General features: G+C 39.2%; 1 protein-coding gene across 1 annotated transcript in view; it reads right to left on the bottom strand.

Annotated features, from left to right (window-relative positions):
• Positions 1–15,391, bottom strand: part of LOC117394830 (DEP domain-containing mTOR-interacting protein-like) — a 74,599-nt gene that overhangs the window by 14,630 nt on the left and 44,578 nt on the right. Inside the window, exons 7-9 of the mRNA XM_033993455.3 lie at positions 14,669–14,806; positions 10,192–10,262; positions 9,190–9,294 (exon numbers count right to left, since the gene is read on the bottom strand). Of these exons, the coding sequence (XP_033849346.1) occupies positions 9,190–9,294; positions 10,192–10,262; positions 14,669–14,806 (314 nt within the window). The remainder of the gene's footprint in view (positions 1–9,189; positions 9,295–10,191; positions 10,263–14,668; positions 14,807–15,391) is intronic.

Raw genomic sequence — 15,391 nt, 5'->3', positions numbered from 1 at the left:
CAGACAAACGGTGATGTATGTTAAAAAACACTACTGTATTCTGTCGACACAGCAGTTAAAGGCATGGACTTTCTGGATTGCATGCAAAATGAGTGAAGCAAAAAAGGGTCAGCATAATCTGTAGACATAGATAGTCTAAAGGCTAAATAAGGCTGTGCTTCTATTTACACAGTAAAGTTTATTTGGCTGAATGTGTGGGGGTTTAAAGTAACATTATGCCAACAACTGCTGCTATTGACCTTTTGGTTAAACCTTTATCCAGTGCCCCTAAATAACAATGATGCCTCAATTCCACTGTTATTTTTGTTCCAAGCGCACAAGTGATAAGAAGATTGCATTTTTTTTTTTTAAATATAACACGCAGCATGAGCCTGATTTTCTTGGCAACACAGTTCTATGAGCAATAAGGGACATACAATTTAGGCTCAGATTTAAACTTTTTAAATTGATAAAAGTGTATTTGTTTTCTCAAATCCACTTACCAAGTTCTGTAAATCAGTGTCCATATTTAAAATAAGCCTTGGGTTACATCCCTTGTATAATGTTGTGTGTATGTCTTACATAATGCACACCTTATACCTGCAAAAAATACCCCAATATACTACACAGAATTCTATAACCTCGTTATACTGTATGACTTGTGTATAACACATAACCTCCTAACAAGATTCTCTCATACTGAATTCTCTCAAAATGTACAAAATGGTGTGTGTTACACTCAAATATATCATATAAAAGAACAGTTTGTTTTATCAATGGGGACTATTCTTAGATGACCCCTACATATGATGTCTGTTTATCGTGTTTATATGCCAAAATAAACACCTGAATTGAAATGTAGATTTTCAACATTTCAGGAGACAAATTTACCACCTTTTATCGTTCTTAACACAAAAGCGACCATTTTGTGAAATAATAATTAGTAGTTGTTAAGCTGTCTCTGCAGCCTAATAAATAGAAAACTACTGATTAAAGACTGGGGTTAAGATAATTCTTTACTACAAATCAAGGAGATTTTAAATGATGAACTTGCTTTCAGCGGACACTCCATACTGGGTAAAAAGAAAATCTGTCAGGGCAACTCTGTTGAACGAGTGAAAATAACAAAAGCACAACGATAAACCAGGCGACTGCAAGAATGAAATGCAATTAGGCTCAGGTATGAGCAATTAACGTAATTTGTCACGTCTGTTTGAAATAAAAATTAAGCAAAACAGAATCAGGCTTAGTCAAGATATGAAGGTAAAAATAAGTGACATTGTTTTGCAATTAACAGCTTTTTCTGAGTTTAATTAGGAATCAGAATCAGCTCAAAATAAGTTTAAAGGGACATCATGTGATCAAAAATAAAACCTGTTACCTCTGTTGAAATGTCACCAGACCTTTAACAAATGCTAAACCATGGCATTAACGACTTACAAATATTATGAAATAGTACATAAAAAACAAACGTCAAATAAAAACCAAACAAAAAAACAAGCAGTCCTTTATACGCAATATGAAATCTGTTCAATCACAATAACAGAAATGTGCAAAATGTAATTCCCTCAAATGTAATAGTACATAAGGTTAGTGTTGAATTACACAGATAATTGTTCCCAGTTTAGCTCAATGCATTTTCAATGAACCAGCTTTTTCTGGACTGTTCTGTATTGCTGTGATAATTTCCACCCGTGTGTTAAAATATCAATTAAACCAAATAAAAAGTGCCGTACGGTATGTAACACACAGTTAGTTTGTAAATGAATCTGTGCAGTTTGTGAATGTTTAAAATAACTATTGCTAAAAACAGTAGTTGGCAAGCCTGTGAAAATGTTCAACAACAAGTTTGTCGGGGAACATTTATCTTTCAGTACTCATGTTTGGCCCTTTGCACAGTTGTGCAATGTATAATATCTAGCGCAGCAGTTCCTTTTAAAATTGAGAATTAACAACAGTTTACAGTTGTGTAACAATTAAAAAACATCTGACGTGGTTTCTTTACATCCATAGGATGTCCATGGGGCAATTTCCATAGAAAAAAATATGTCTCACCTTTTTCTCACTCTATTTTGGTAGTACTTTCCAGTTGTGTGCGTTTCCATTTACATTTCTTTAAGTTTTAGCCAGAGAAATTCTCATTCCAAATGCAAATAACCTATAATACGAGAGGCTACATTTAAATGTTTGTGTCTGACTTCCAATTTGGTCTTGCACGGCTGCTTATATCGTACAGCTTTCTTAAACTGAGTTTCCACAAATATTTTAGTGACACAAATAATAATAAAAAAGCATTCCTTAAGAAAGTACTGTGTACTATCCGTGTACTATTTGCTAAACATTTTTGACTGCATATACATTACACGTTATTATTATTATTATTATTATTATTATTATTATTATTATTATTATTATTATTCTTCCTACAGAACCATAGCTTCAGCAAATCTGATCCTTATAGTCTACTAACTGAGCTAAAATACCAGCACTTTAGGTTAATGATATAAAAATTATCCAGTCAAAATGTTTAAATATCTGTAGTAAATCAGACTACCCTACTCGCCCTGTGTTTCACTAAATATTATTCTTATAATAATATTGTAGCGAACCTCAGTTCCCGCAGGCAGGCGCATCACACAGGTCGAGGCAATCCACACACAGGCAGAGGGCGGGCACGAACCCGGGACCTCTCGCACTAAAGCATAGCGCCGATAACGCTGTACAAAAGAGCCGGCTCCATTGCAAGGAGCGTATATCGGGCTTATGTCTGTGTGTGTGATTATGTCACCTAATAGCCCTGATGCTGCCTACCCCCGTGCACACTACAATATTAATAATAACAACAACAACAACAACAACAACAAGTAATACCTGAATCTGAATCCCGCAATGACCGTGCAAGGTTCTTGCCAGTAGAATGTGGTATATAGTTATTGTTGTTAGATGAATTGGTATAAATCGGTAGTCCATACAAGGTCATGATTTCCATTACACGAGAGTAGATGTTAAAACTTTATGCTGATTTGAACTCGGCTCTCACCAAGATAAGCACTAACTTATCTTTCCACGATTTAATTCCCGGCTTTGGGTACCCTGCAAAGCTCCATTAAGAGCAGGGGCGAAAATTTCAGAATAAACTCTTCCAGCAGCTAACAGGAATGGCACACTCCCACATGACACCGTACCACCCCCAGGGCAATCCAGACAAATGTTTAACCGAATCTTACTTCAGATGCTTCGCACCCTGGTGGAGAATAAAACTGAATGGAAAGACCATGTGCCACATTGTGTAAATGCCTTACCTGTTGACCAAAAAACTCTGTATGCAGCAGAATCCAGTGGACTGAGGAAGGCAAGAGCAAAGAAGAATTCAGAGCTCAACAAACAGAATGACAGTAGAGGACAGAACAATCTGATCAAGAGGATAATAGTTATACTTATCACCGTATAATACCATGGTATTCCAACAACACAAGTGCACAACTTGGAAACAACCCAAATACATTTTTCAAAAGAGTTTTGTCCAGCAGCACAGGAACCAGGAACAAGTGATATTCAGGTCAAAGTTCTTCACAGTCCTGAGAGGTTACTGGAAATGTCAGAGGAACATCATACTGGTCCTCAAGATGAAGAGCGGCCACTTCATACCTACAACCACTACCTATCGCTTGCAGTATATTCAAAATTGACCATTGAGACGCCGGGGAGCTTGATAAAATGCAAACTCAAGCTATGCAGCAAAATTGCTATATGTATTGTTTATGCATTCAATTTAAATATACATAATTCCTCATTTTTCAATGTGTAAAGGAGCGCTGCAGATAATATAATATTTTTTTGCGATAGCTAAATAATTCTGCCTGTATAGAAAGTTGGGTTGAGCTGCAGCTCTTGGAGTGCCCAGCCAAGGAAGTGATTTTAGTATAAACAATAGGTAGGGAGGCCCTCACGTTTCAGTTTGCATTGCCATTTTAAAGGTTTGCTGGTGTTCTTTCCGTGACTGCAAAGGATTAGCAAAGCAAAATTCTTTCCACGCTGCTGTCAAGAAATTGGATTTATTTAAAAAGTAATTAGCAATAAGCTGCTCCTAAAAAGGAAGTCACACTGCACCTTTGTCCGTCTTACCAAACTGTGGGCATTACATCTCTATAAAATTTACAATTTAGAGTTTAGAAGGAAATGGGGCTAAGGGGCCTGGACTGGAGCAGCTTCACGGGACATGTGTTATAAATAACACAGAAATGGCTAACTTGTCATTTGCTGTTATATCAAACTTACAGTCACGCTATATTATTCTGGCCCCTGCATTAATATAGCCACGCTCACTAATGGTTAGACAGCTTTTCACACATATACATGCCAGCTGAGTGCTTCTCCATCCAAGGCAATGTTTTCACAATATCCTGGAAAATGTGTGCGAGACACAAGTGAATTAAAATTAAACAACTACTATAAAACCCACCTTTTTTAAAAAAAACAAAAAAAAAACAGTATGCACCAAAATTGCCATTTGTATGTGCTGGTATATATCAGATTTCAATACATTTCTAAGTAAGCAGACACAGCCTTAACTTATTTTGGATCTTGTTGTGGTTATATAAATGAATGTGGCCCAAGGCCTACACGCTTAAAAAGAACCACATTAAAAAAAAAACAAAAAAAAAACAGTTGAATACATTCATGCGAGTTAAAACTATAAGAAGCTATTCAGTCAATTTGAAAAATGTTTTGGCTTATGCCTTACTCAGCTGAAAGCACAGGCAGAAACACGTCAAGTTTTACCTGCAAGCTAATCTAAATATCAGAGCAAGAGAACACATTTTGAATCATTGAAGACATGAACTGGAAGAGAGGGAGCAACTTTATAAATGGCAATTGTAACTATGTCTTTGAAGTATTACAGTACTACACACATTCCAGGCATACTTTCCGAAATACAACACAATAAATATAAATACACTTGAAGTATACTGTTATTACACCCAATACTAGTAATCCATAACGGATGTTTTGAATGTGTGCAGTACTACTGTATATGCACCTATATCTCTCTATCTCTGTTCCTCTGGAATCTACCACACTCTCTCCCTCTTCCTCAGCTAAGAACCTTGGAGTCACCCTGGACCCCTGCCTCTCTTATTCCCAGCACATCTCCACTCTGGCACGCACTTGCCGATTCTTCCTGAGCAACATCCGAAGAATCCGACCCTTCCTCACCAACTATGCTACCCAGCTCCTGGTCCAGGCCCTGGTACTCTCCCGCCTAGACTACTGCAACTCCCTCCTGGCTGGCCTCCCTGCGTCCGCCACCCGTCCGCTCCAGCTCATCCAGAACTCTGCTGCCCGCCTGGTGTTCTCTCTGCCTCGCTTCGCCCACGCTACTCCACTACTCCGCTCGCTCCACTGGCTCCCGATCACCGCTCGCATCCAGTTCAAGACTCTTGTACTAGCCTACAGATGCCTTGACCAGACTGCACCCAGCTACCTCCAGACCCTCATCTCTCCCTACACCCCCACTCGACCTCTCCGCTCCGCCTGCACTAGAAGACTAGCTCTACCTCCGCTACGCTCCCCTGCCTCCAGAGCCCGCTCCTTCTCCACCCTTGCTCCGCAGTGGTGGAATGACCTTCCTACAGATGTTAGGACTGCCCAGTCCCTGACCACATTCCGGCGCCTCCTTAAGACTCACCTCTTCAAACAGCACCTGTAGAACTCCTCTGTCTGTATCCTGGGACACTATCACCCTTCATGTAAATGTGCTTTATTTTGCTCTTATCTGCCCCCTATTTTACTGCATTTAATCCTGTACTTCAGAATACTGTAATCTGCCAAGTGTTTAACCTGTAGTACTTTGTATTTAATCACATCCTGATGTAACTATCACTATTTAATCATATCCTGATGTAACTATCACTATTATCTGCTGTATTATTGAATTGTGGTTTGTCACACTTGAACAAAAATTATTGTATTTCTTGCTCTCATTGTATTACTTGTATTGTAACACTTGAAATGTATTTGCTTACGATTGTAAGTCGCCCTGGATAAGGGCGTCTGCTAAGAAATAAATAATAATAATAATAATAATATATCAATGTTTCTCAAATGCAGCCACTAGCGTGATTTTGTGCAGCCAATGCAGCTCCCAAGTAGCCCACCATCAACTCATTAATCAGCGCAGCTATGGTACTTAGTGCCCTACCTGATTCACTGTAGTGAAAATCACTACACAGGAAGGTGAAATCATACCGTGAGATTTGTTCTGTAGCGCATACAACACACTCAGTAGTTTACCTTCCAGTGAATGTAGGCGGCAACGCAAAGCAGGCGAGATTACACTGAAAATGCAGCGCAAGTACACTGTGAGAAACGTCATCAAATATCAGTTTTTTTAATGCGATTTGGGAAATGTAACATTTTTAAAAAGTAGTGCACATAAAATTAAGTGGCGAGAAGGCTTTGCTTGAGCTACGCAAAAAAAAAAAAAACAGTATGGATATCATAACGTTTTTTGATAAATCAGTGAGCAAGTTCCAGTATCATTATAACACACGTGCAGGTGAAGTTGCAAAGAACTACCATAATGATTTTCAGAGACTTAAGCTGTTAAAAAAGCTGTTGGCCGAAGGAGGAGGCGATGGGATCACCTCCACCACCACCCCTATGTCCTGACCACCAACCTGCCCTCCAACCCATCCACAAGAATCCAGATGGGGAAAGATGGCTATGGGGGAGGGGGTTGGTGTTTCAAGGGGGGAGTGGGGAGGTGGCCGATTGTGGCCAGGTGTGCTGTGCACATGGGTGGAGGTATGTAGCAGGGTGGAAGCCCTGATGGTGCAATGTGTGTGTGGGGGGGGGGGGGGGGTAATATTGGATTGGCAGAGGTTAAATTCCTCCCTGCCAAAATACATGTGAGAATGTGGCTGGTACCTTAATTGAATAATTGATTGTTAATTAGGCTCCAGCCACATGGTATTAGGAGAAGAGAAATCCTTTATCTGGTGAAGGGAGTTGGTGGGTGAATACTGTGTTGTTTGTTTTTTATGTATATTGATCAGTGAAGGCAAATGCTTTGTTGAACTGTTTATTTTGGCCCTCGTGCCGTTTGTTTTTTCCTGTTTATTAAACATGCGCAACAACACTTAAAGTGCAGCTCTGTTTCTGAGTCTCTCTCCTGCTGGGAACAGGCCTTTCCAAAGACGCTGCCCTGTCACTGTTCTTTTTACTGTGCAAGTTTTCTTAAATGTCAAAGTTTTAGAAAATTTTAGGTTACTGTTAGTTTTTTGTTTGTGTCTTTGTTGCTATATTTCTGTGTGAGCCAGTAATTCTGGGCTTGTTTGCATTTTTCTATGCCCTTGTTTAACAAGGGTATATTTATGATTTGTTATGGAGTTTTACAATGTAAAGGCATTATTAAATGTAGCTCTGAACTGTGCAGCAGGTGATTGATTGTTTTTATGGGGGGGGGGGGGTTTGTCTGCTGACACAGACACTCAAGTTGTACCTGTTGTCAGTGCAATAATAATGCAAAATAAACCTTGCAAGTGTAGCGTGCACGGCGGAAGGCAGCAGTAGGGCTGGTAGGTGACGTAATCACACACAGGGACATAAGCCCGATATACGCTCCTTGCAAAGGAGCCGGCTCTTTTGTACAGCGGTATCGGCGCTATGCTTCAGTGCGAGAGGACCCGGGTTCGCGCCCGCCCTCCGCCTGTGTGTGGACTTCCTCGCCCTGTGTGATGCGCCTGCCTGCGGGAACCGAATACGTTACATTGGTGTCAGAAGTGGGATGCAGGTACCCCAGCACGCACTTGTCGGACTGTAGCCTGGTTAGCAAGTCTGGGGCGGACTTGAGGCTGGCAGGGGAGAGTGTAGCGTGCACGGGGGAAGGCAGCAGTAGGGCTGGTAGGTGACGTAATCACACACAGGGACATAAGCCCGATATACGCTCCTTGCAAAGGAGCCGGCTCTTTTGTACAGCAGTATCGGCGCTATGCTTCAGTGCGAGAGGACCCGGGTTCGCGCCCGCCCTCCGCCTGTGTGTGGACTTCCTCGCCCTGTGTGATGCGCCTGCCTGCGGGAACCGAATACGTTACACAAGCACCTGTTTTATATCTCGTTTACTGTTAGAAGGGCTTGGAATTAAGATCCAGTAGAGAGGGACTGTTGTAATTTAGCTTTATTACAGAAATGATTGAAAACTATTTAGATGTGAGTATGTCTACATATTCTTTATTTTTCAAAAGATGAACTAAGTATATTTAGGAAAAATGTGCAGTGCTGCCACCAGTAAGCGTTGGTGGCAGTACTCTGAGGACAGCAAAGAAAATTGTTTGAGAACCACTGACCTATATTAATTCATTACTTTATTTCTGAATGTATGACAATTACTTCCTAAAAATGCTGCTAAAATGTTATTCCTAATCTGTCAAAATATTAATGTATGTTAATAGTGTGGATGTGTGAGGTGATAAGTTAAGTGACTTGATAATGTAATCAATCATTTTAAACAAACAGTTTCATTGTATGAATTGACTGTACGTCAGAATGAATAATAAAAAATAAAAAAAAACACATCCACCTAGTAGATCTGAATAAAATAGGGAACTATATATATAAGACACCAATATGCTTGTATCAGGTCAATAAAAACCTATTGCTCTGGCATAGTGGAACTGAAGAAAGTCATAACTACCACTGCAGTTTTATGGTAAAACTTCAATACCACTGTGCAATATTTGTTCCAATTCCTTGAGTTGCTATTGCTGGTAATGGGGTGGTTTCTTCATGGCAAATACACAGATATATTAATGGTTCTCAAACTTGTTGTCCCTTTCGTGGGACTTTAGTTTGGCGAGATCCCCCTACTGAAAAAAGCCATTTAATAATATATGACAGAAATATTTAAATCTCAATTTGGTACAAACAGGAAATACATGAATGATAAAACAAAGACACGTTTGTCTCTTTTCAATAGAACTCCTGCTGTATTGCTCTGAAGAAATTACATACAGTAGATCTGCTTTTGAAATTACGTACAGTAGATCTGCTTTTGAAATTACGTACAGTAGATCTGCTTTTGAAATTACATACAGTAGATCTGCTTTTGATGTGGTCATTTCACAACCCCCCTGATACCTTCCTGCACTGCCCCGGAAGTCTCGACTGAGCCACTGGTGTAACCGTTGTTTGGAACGGGAAGAAGCTTACCTTCATTCCAGCAGCAGCCGCAGGACCGCTGGGGTCGACTGCTTGGATGTGACATGGTTTACTGCCTCGTACCACAAACCCCCAGCCCACAGCATCACCAACAATCTGAAAACAAAACCTGGTTTTGATCATGACTGGACAGAATGTAATCAATATCTATGAACAGAGCAGCAACTCAATATATCAACACATGTTGTAGTTCAGTTCACAGCAATTAGTTAACCAGTATGTACCTAACACTTTCAACACAGCCGGATCATAAAGTACCAATACAGGGCAAGCTATTTATTTATCCTGTGGTATATAAGGAGTCAATATGAAATCACATTTTACTTAACAGGTACTAAAATGTTACAAGTAAATGTGTAGTAAACTATAGCCAAGCACATTATAGAGTTGGTTATCCAGAAGTCGATTAACCAGATTGTCAATTAACTGGACCACTACCTGAATCCAATGAAAAATACCTTATTTTTTAATACAAATTTTACACATTAATGCTGCCTACAAAAGGTCCATAACTCGCAGTGTTGTGCTTTCAAAGCACACAAGCTAGGCGCTTGCAGCAGTTTTCGGTCTTGCACTTTTTGAAAGTGAGTTGAGTTATTTGACATTGTACTGTACACCAAATTCACGTGTCGAAAAAGTGCAGAAAAGGCTGGAAAAGCTGGATGGGATACTCACAAATGTACATTACCTTGCAAACCAACTTGGGTTAGATGAGAATGAACATCATTAAAAATAAGGCCTTTGTTATGAATACTGTGTGTGGTGTTTATAAAATATTGCCAAAACTACATTAAGGACTGTAACTCATGTGACCTGAATCCAATAACGCTTGCAAACCATGTACATTATAACTAATGTTCAATCCACACACATCTACACTGCCATGAGATGAGCACTACTTTGTCAGCTATTTTTAGAGGCTGTACAGGGACTTGTGTCAAATATTGTTCAAGCAGCCTTTGTCTCTGTGCTGGACTGAAACAGTGGACCTACTGTGAAAGTTCTCTTCATGTATGGGCCTCCAGGGCTCTGGAGCTGTTCTGAATTCACTTGTCTCTTCAACACTGCAGACAGAAACAGAACAGCACACTGTTAGCATTCACACAACTCTCAGGAGGGTAAAGTTATTTTTTTAAATAATTGTTTATTGAGCTCATTCCTAATACCTAATGGAACCTATTGGAACCAGGGTGACGCCATTGTATCCTGCAGCTACTGATAACCACATGGGAAATACAACAAAACAGTATGCTTGTATTTTAAAAATAATTTCATATTGGGCATAGGCGTAGAAAGAAAGGGCCAGGCTTTTCAGTGAACGGGCCAGCTGAGATAACTTGAAGATTGAAATCAGCCTAACCCTAACCTTAACCCTTACCCCATCCCTAGTCGAAAGAATGTAATACAGTTTTACGTTGGCCTTTCTACGTTGGTCTTTCTGCACCAGGTAAAGAGCGTGGCCTGTCTTTCTGCACCTATGCCTGATACTGTGCACTGCAGGCTAAGAAGGAATACAATAGGCTGATATTATGTCACACTGGATATTTGTAGACTATGTACAATATTGAACAGATTAAGTAATTGCTGTAGAAAGTATTACCAGTGAAAAAAATAACTTAATAGCAGTACATTTTAGACTTGAAAATTATATCAATACCGCGTGGTATAACAATATACAATAACAATTTGTAAAATATCTTAATATAGAAAGAAGAAAGATTGTCTGTCTGTCTGTTCCTTTATGCATTCGGACCCCGCAGGAGCCAGTGCAACCAAACTTTGCATGGCCTCCTCTTTCATCCATGGTAAAGTCGAGGGCTATGTTTGGATCCAAAATTTTGAGCCCCGGGGTACTTCATTTAGTAACCCCATTGCAGGATCACTACAGTAGCCATGTATCTCAAATTAAAGAAACCCACAAAACCAGAAAATAAATAAAAAGAACAAACATTAAAAAAAATTAATACTGTTCCCCAATTTGTCATGCATGAAATATTGAAATATTGAATTTCCTCAGGCAACGCCGGGTACTTCAGCTAGTTGTAAATATAAAACAACTAGCAAACCATGCATGGTTTAGTAAATGAGTCACACAGAATGATTTCTTGTACAGGTAACATGAACCATTATAGAGCCTATTGTTTTGGACTGGTCCCTCACACAATTTCAGAAAATAATCTAGAAAGATTTGTGCTTAAATACTTAATGGAATAATGCATGTTAAGCATGACAACGTTTGGCTCTTGAGATGTGGAGAGTATATAGAGAGCGGCACAATTTGTTAAATTTTTAATTGCACATTTAACTTTTATAAGCCTGTACGTGCGTGCATGTATTGCTTCATCGGCAGCCCAACGCTCCATCAACATCCATGCTTCCAGGAGCATCAACGGATAAAATTAACGTTATATCACAATTTTACCCCAAACCTTTAACTTAATCCTTACTTCAAATATTGAAAATGTGTTTCTCTGTCCCCCAGAGAGGCTATTAAAATATTATTGCCTAGACAATAGATGAACATTCAAAGTGTTGGATGTTGTTATTGAATGCTACCAGGAATCACCAACCTACTTTGCCAGCCATATACATCCACCTTGTTGTGGAAAAGCCTGGCTGATTAGAGGCATACTGCTGTACCTAGTAGGGGAGATTAATTCATATAGCTACATTTATTCTAGACAACCTGTTTCAATCAAAGGATGAAACAGCTGTAGGCTAAAATGAAGCAAATCTCCTTTGAATTGCAGATATAGACAAAGCATTTCCTCCCGATAAAAGGATATGTATCAAACAGATGCTACAACAACATAAAAAGCTATAAAGACTCTGATTAAATTCTTCAGGGGAAACAAATGATCTTAGCTGTCTTTCAGATATGTGTGTAGACTGTAAAGCACACATCTAAAATGATAGTTCCTAACTCTGTCTGTCTTACAAGAAAAAAAGAAGGGGGTAGGCCAAAGATTCTGCCAAGCAACCATTTTGTTAAGTAACCACCAACACACTTGATGTGCCTTTATACTCAATAAAAAGGTGCAATGTCAAACAGCTGGGGCAACCAGTCCAGCTTTTTCATCTGTTATTCATGTGGTCCTTCATAAATTCAAGTTTGACTATTGACAAGGCCTAATTTCCATGACATGAATCCCCAGGTTGATACTGAAATGTTCCTCCAGGCAAGAAAGCTGGGCTATGCAATCATTTCTGCACAAGTGGAGAATATTTTCATGTGTTTCTTCCATATGAATTAACAGGTCCTACAAGCTCAACTGATAAAAACGACAGAATGATTGATCCAGTAGATGATACAGTACATCTCTGGTGCAGTCAAAGGATCTTTACTATTAACAAAACTACTATCTATTTTCAGTCAATATATTGTAGTCTCCTTTGCTTCTCCTTCTCACTGAAAATTGCAGTACAGCACATGGTGTTTTCAAGTTCAAGTTTTCACATGCATTCCCGAGGACCACTGTCATAATCCTCTTTCAAATCGTTCATTCAATTGCTCTCAATTGGTTTATTATTACAAGGATCTTTATTTCTGGCATCACACAATGATTAGTCTTTACAACAGATCACAAAAGGGGTATTCTGCCTTTTGGCAGGGTGTAACATTTTTTCCTGGCACAGCTCCTTGCTTTGCTATTGGTTATGTTAGAAGCATATACACCATCCTTCCACTTGCCAGTTGAATATTGAAATGTTATTCTAATATGTTGCCAGTGCATAAGGCTGCTGATGCTGGGAGTCTTAAAATCTGAAATGTATTTATTTGGCCACCCACCCTCCCCACAAACACACATTCCAAGTACTTGTAGAGAAAAAACAATGTAATCCTTTTAGTTCTCAGTTTATTTGCTGCAGTATGAAATACACATTTTGCTTTAGTTTTCACATGTGAAGTATATAACTCACACGCAGTTAAAACTAGCAAGGAAAAGCGAAGAACAATACCATCCTGCAGTTAGCTGCAAATAAGTTGTTCCGTGCTAGTTTTATCCTTTCAGATAATTTGCCTTTGTCCTTGCAAATAAGGCCAATAATCTTAAACCAGTATATGTCAATAGAATCCTGTTAGTTTCTGTACTCTACAGAGCAATATCATGTGTTGAATTGGGAATACAGACGCCTGCCCAGTCACAATAATGAAGGAAGTGATAATGAGGTCCAAAACAAAACATTCAATAGAATATTGAATTCTTCCCCCTTCCAATTGAAACAGTAGGGCCTCATTTACAAAAGGGCACTGAATTTGGAGTTAGCGCTCAAGTAAAGTACTGAGCGCGATAATTCTAAATTTACTGCCCCATTTACTATCAGAGAACGCATAATTTACGCGCACAGTAGTTGCCTAATTTACATACCATACTGTGCACGCTACATGTAAGTTAACTGGACTTCTTCCAGGTGATCTCAATTTGAATTAGATAGGCTGCATTCAGACAGTGCAGCATAACTGAATGAAAACTCAGCCTCTGGCATCAAACCGCTGATCTTTGTTACTGCTAGCAGCACCCTCCAATTCCTTTTATTTTTCACAATGTATGCCCTCTTCTGAGAAAATCCAGACCAAGTGCCAGCAGTAAGCAAATCTGCTCTGAACCAATTTGGTAAACTGTTTTGCTTCAATGACAATCTGTATATGAAGTATTTCCCCACTATGCTCAGAGAGACTTTGTCTGTCTGGGTAACATACAGTTACATTTCTGGGATGCATTGGTACCTGGAACTGCAGCCCACACTTTTGCTTATGGCCTGTATTTCTTACTGATTAATTTGTTATGCAAAGTGCATATATGTATTTTGTAAGTATAGATGTATATACATTGAGGCTGTATCTCACTGTTGCAAGTCAGTTTGTGTCACAGTGGGCAAGACATAATATAGATATTTCACAAAGAACAGTCACAAAAATTATAACTACCTAATGGGCTATTCTGCAGAATGGCTGCCGATTTCCATCTGAAGGAAACTGAGGTCGTAATTATATAAATAAATAGCTATTTATTAATTTATTTTAAAATGTGCTGCTTTCATCATAGTTCTTATTATCAATTTGCTACTAATAGAAATACAGTCTGTGTACAGTGCTTTGGGATGACTGTAATGAAAGGTGCTATATAATATGTTATTTCATATAGTATCATTGTATCATCCCTCATATCTAACCCCTCCCCATCCTCGGCCACTGAAAAGCCAGAGCTCCTAGTATTGAGGAAATGCAATTGAACCCTGGTTCTGAAGGTTGTTGGTTTGCGTCCATCACTTTCATAAATACTAATTACATTTTCAGAGATAGTACATTTGTGAAGAATCATAAATACTCAAACTGATTCATATTGCAAAGTTGTGCAGTTTCCCTTGACAATTCAGAAAGTTTCCGAGAGGTTCTCTCAGTTACTTTTGAGTCTGTTAGGAGTTGCAGTTGGCTATAAGACTTTATAAATTCAAAAACAATTCTTACCAGACTTGGGATTGCAGAGCACTGGAGGGCTGCTGCTCAGGATAGGGCTGCTGCTGTAATACCCGCTGCTACCACAGCTGCTGCTCATGCTACTTCTCCTCACAGCAGAGATGATCTTGATCTCCTTAGTGGGGCTCACTATGAAAAGTGAAACATGGTTACAACTGCATACTGGAAAACATTTGCCCTGCTTTATATACAGTTTGTCCCTAATTAACTTGTAGAGCCATGTGTTTCCCATCCTGGCTAATTCTAACCCAATGGCATTCTGGGGGATGTAGTCCTGCATCAACCCCTGGACTACATATTTCCTCCCCCTACTCTGGCACAAATGTTATAGCAGAATAACACCATACTGCCCATATGTTTGAACAAATAATGTTCTAAGGCTAATTCATTAACAACACCTGAAGCTGTTAAAAGAGTTGGTTCCATGGCAGTTAAATGAATGGGAGAAAGTGTAGTGCCTAGATTTAAAAAGCACATTCTACTTAAACAAGTGAAAAACAGCAAAGATAATTTAAACTTCCTTTTGGTGACAATTCATTTGACCAGTTTTACAACAGAAGGCCAGTGAAAGGTGAAAGGATTCAAATTTTTTTTTTAAATGTCCATTACTCTCTCTAAAATATTTTTCTTTTCGGGGCGCATAAAGCATAAATGTGTAGAACTCCAAACCACATTTTGAAACCAAGAGGAGACCCCTTCACACATGTGCACAGT

The sequence above is a fragment of the Acipenser ruthenus genome, chromosome 3, assembly GCF_902713425.1.
Source record: "Acipenser ruthenus chromosome 3, fAciRut3.2 maternal haplotype, whole genome shotgun sequence".
In the NCBI taxonomy this organism is placed as follows: Eukaryota; Metazoa; Chordata; class Actinopteri; order Acipenseriformes; family Acipenseridae; genus Acipenser; species Acipenser ruthenus.
The sequence above is the reverse complement of the archived record's forward strand: the minus strand, read 5'-3'. Positions and strand labels throughout refer to the sequence as shown.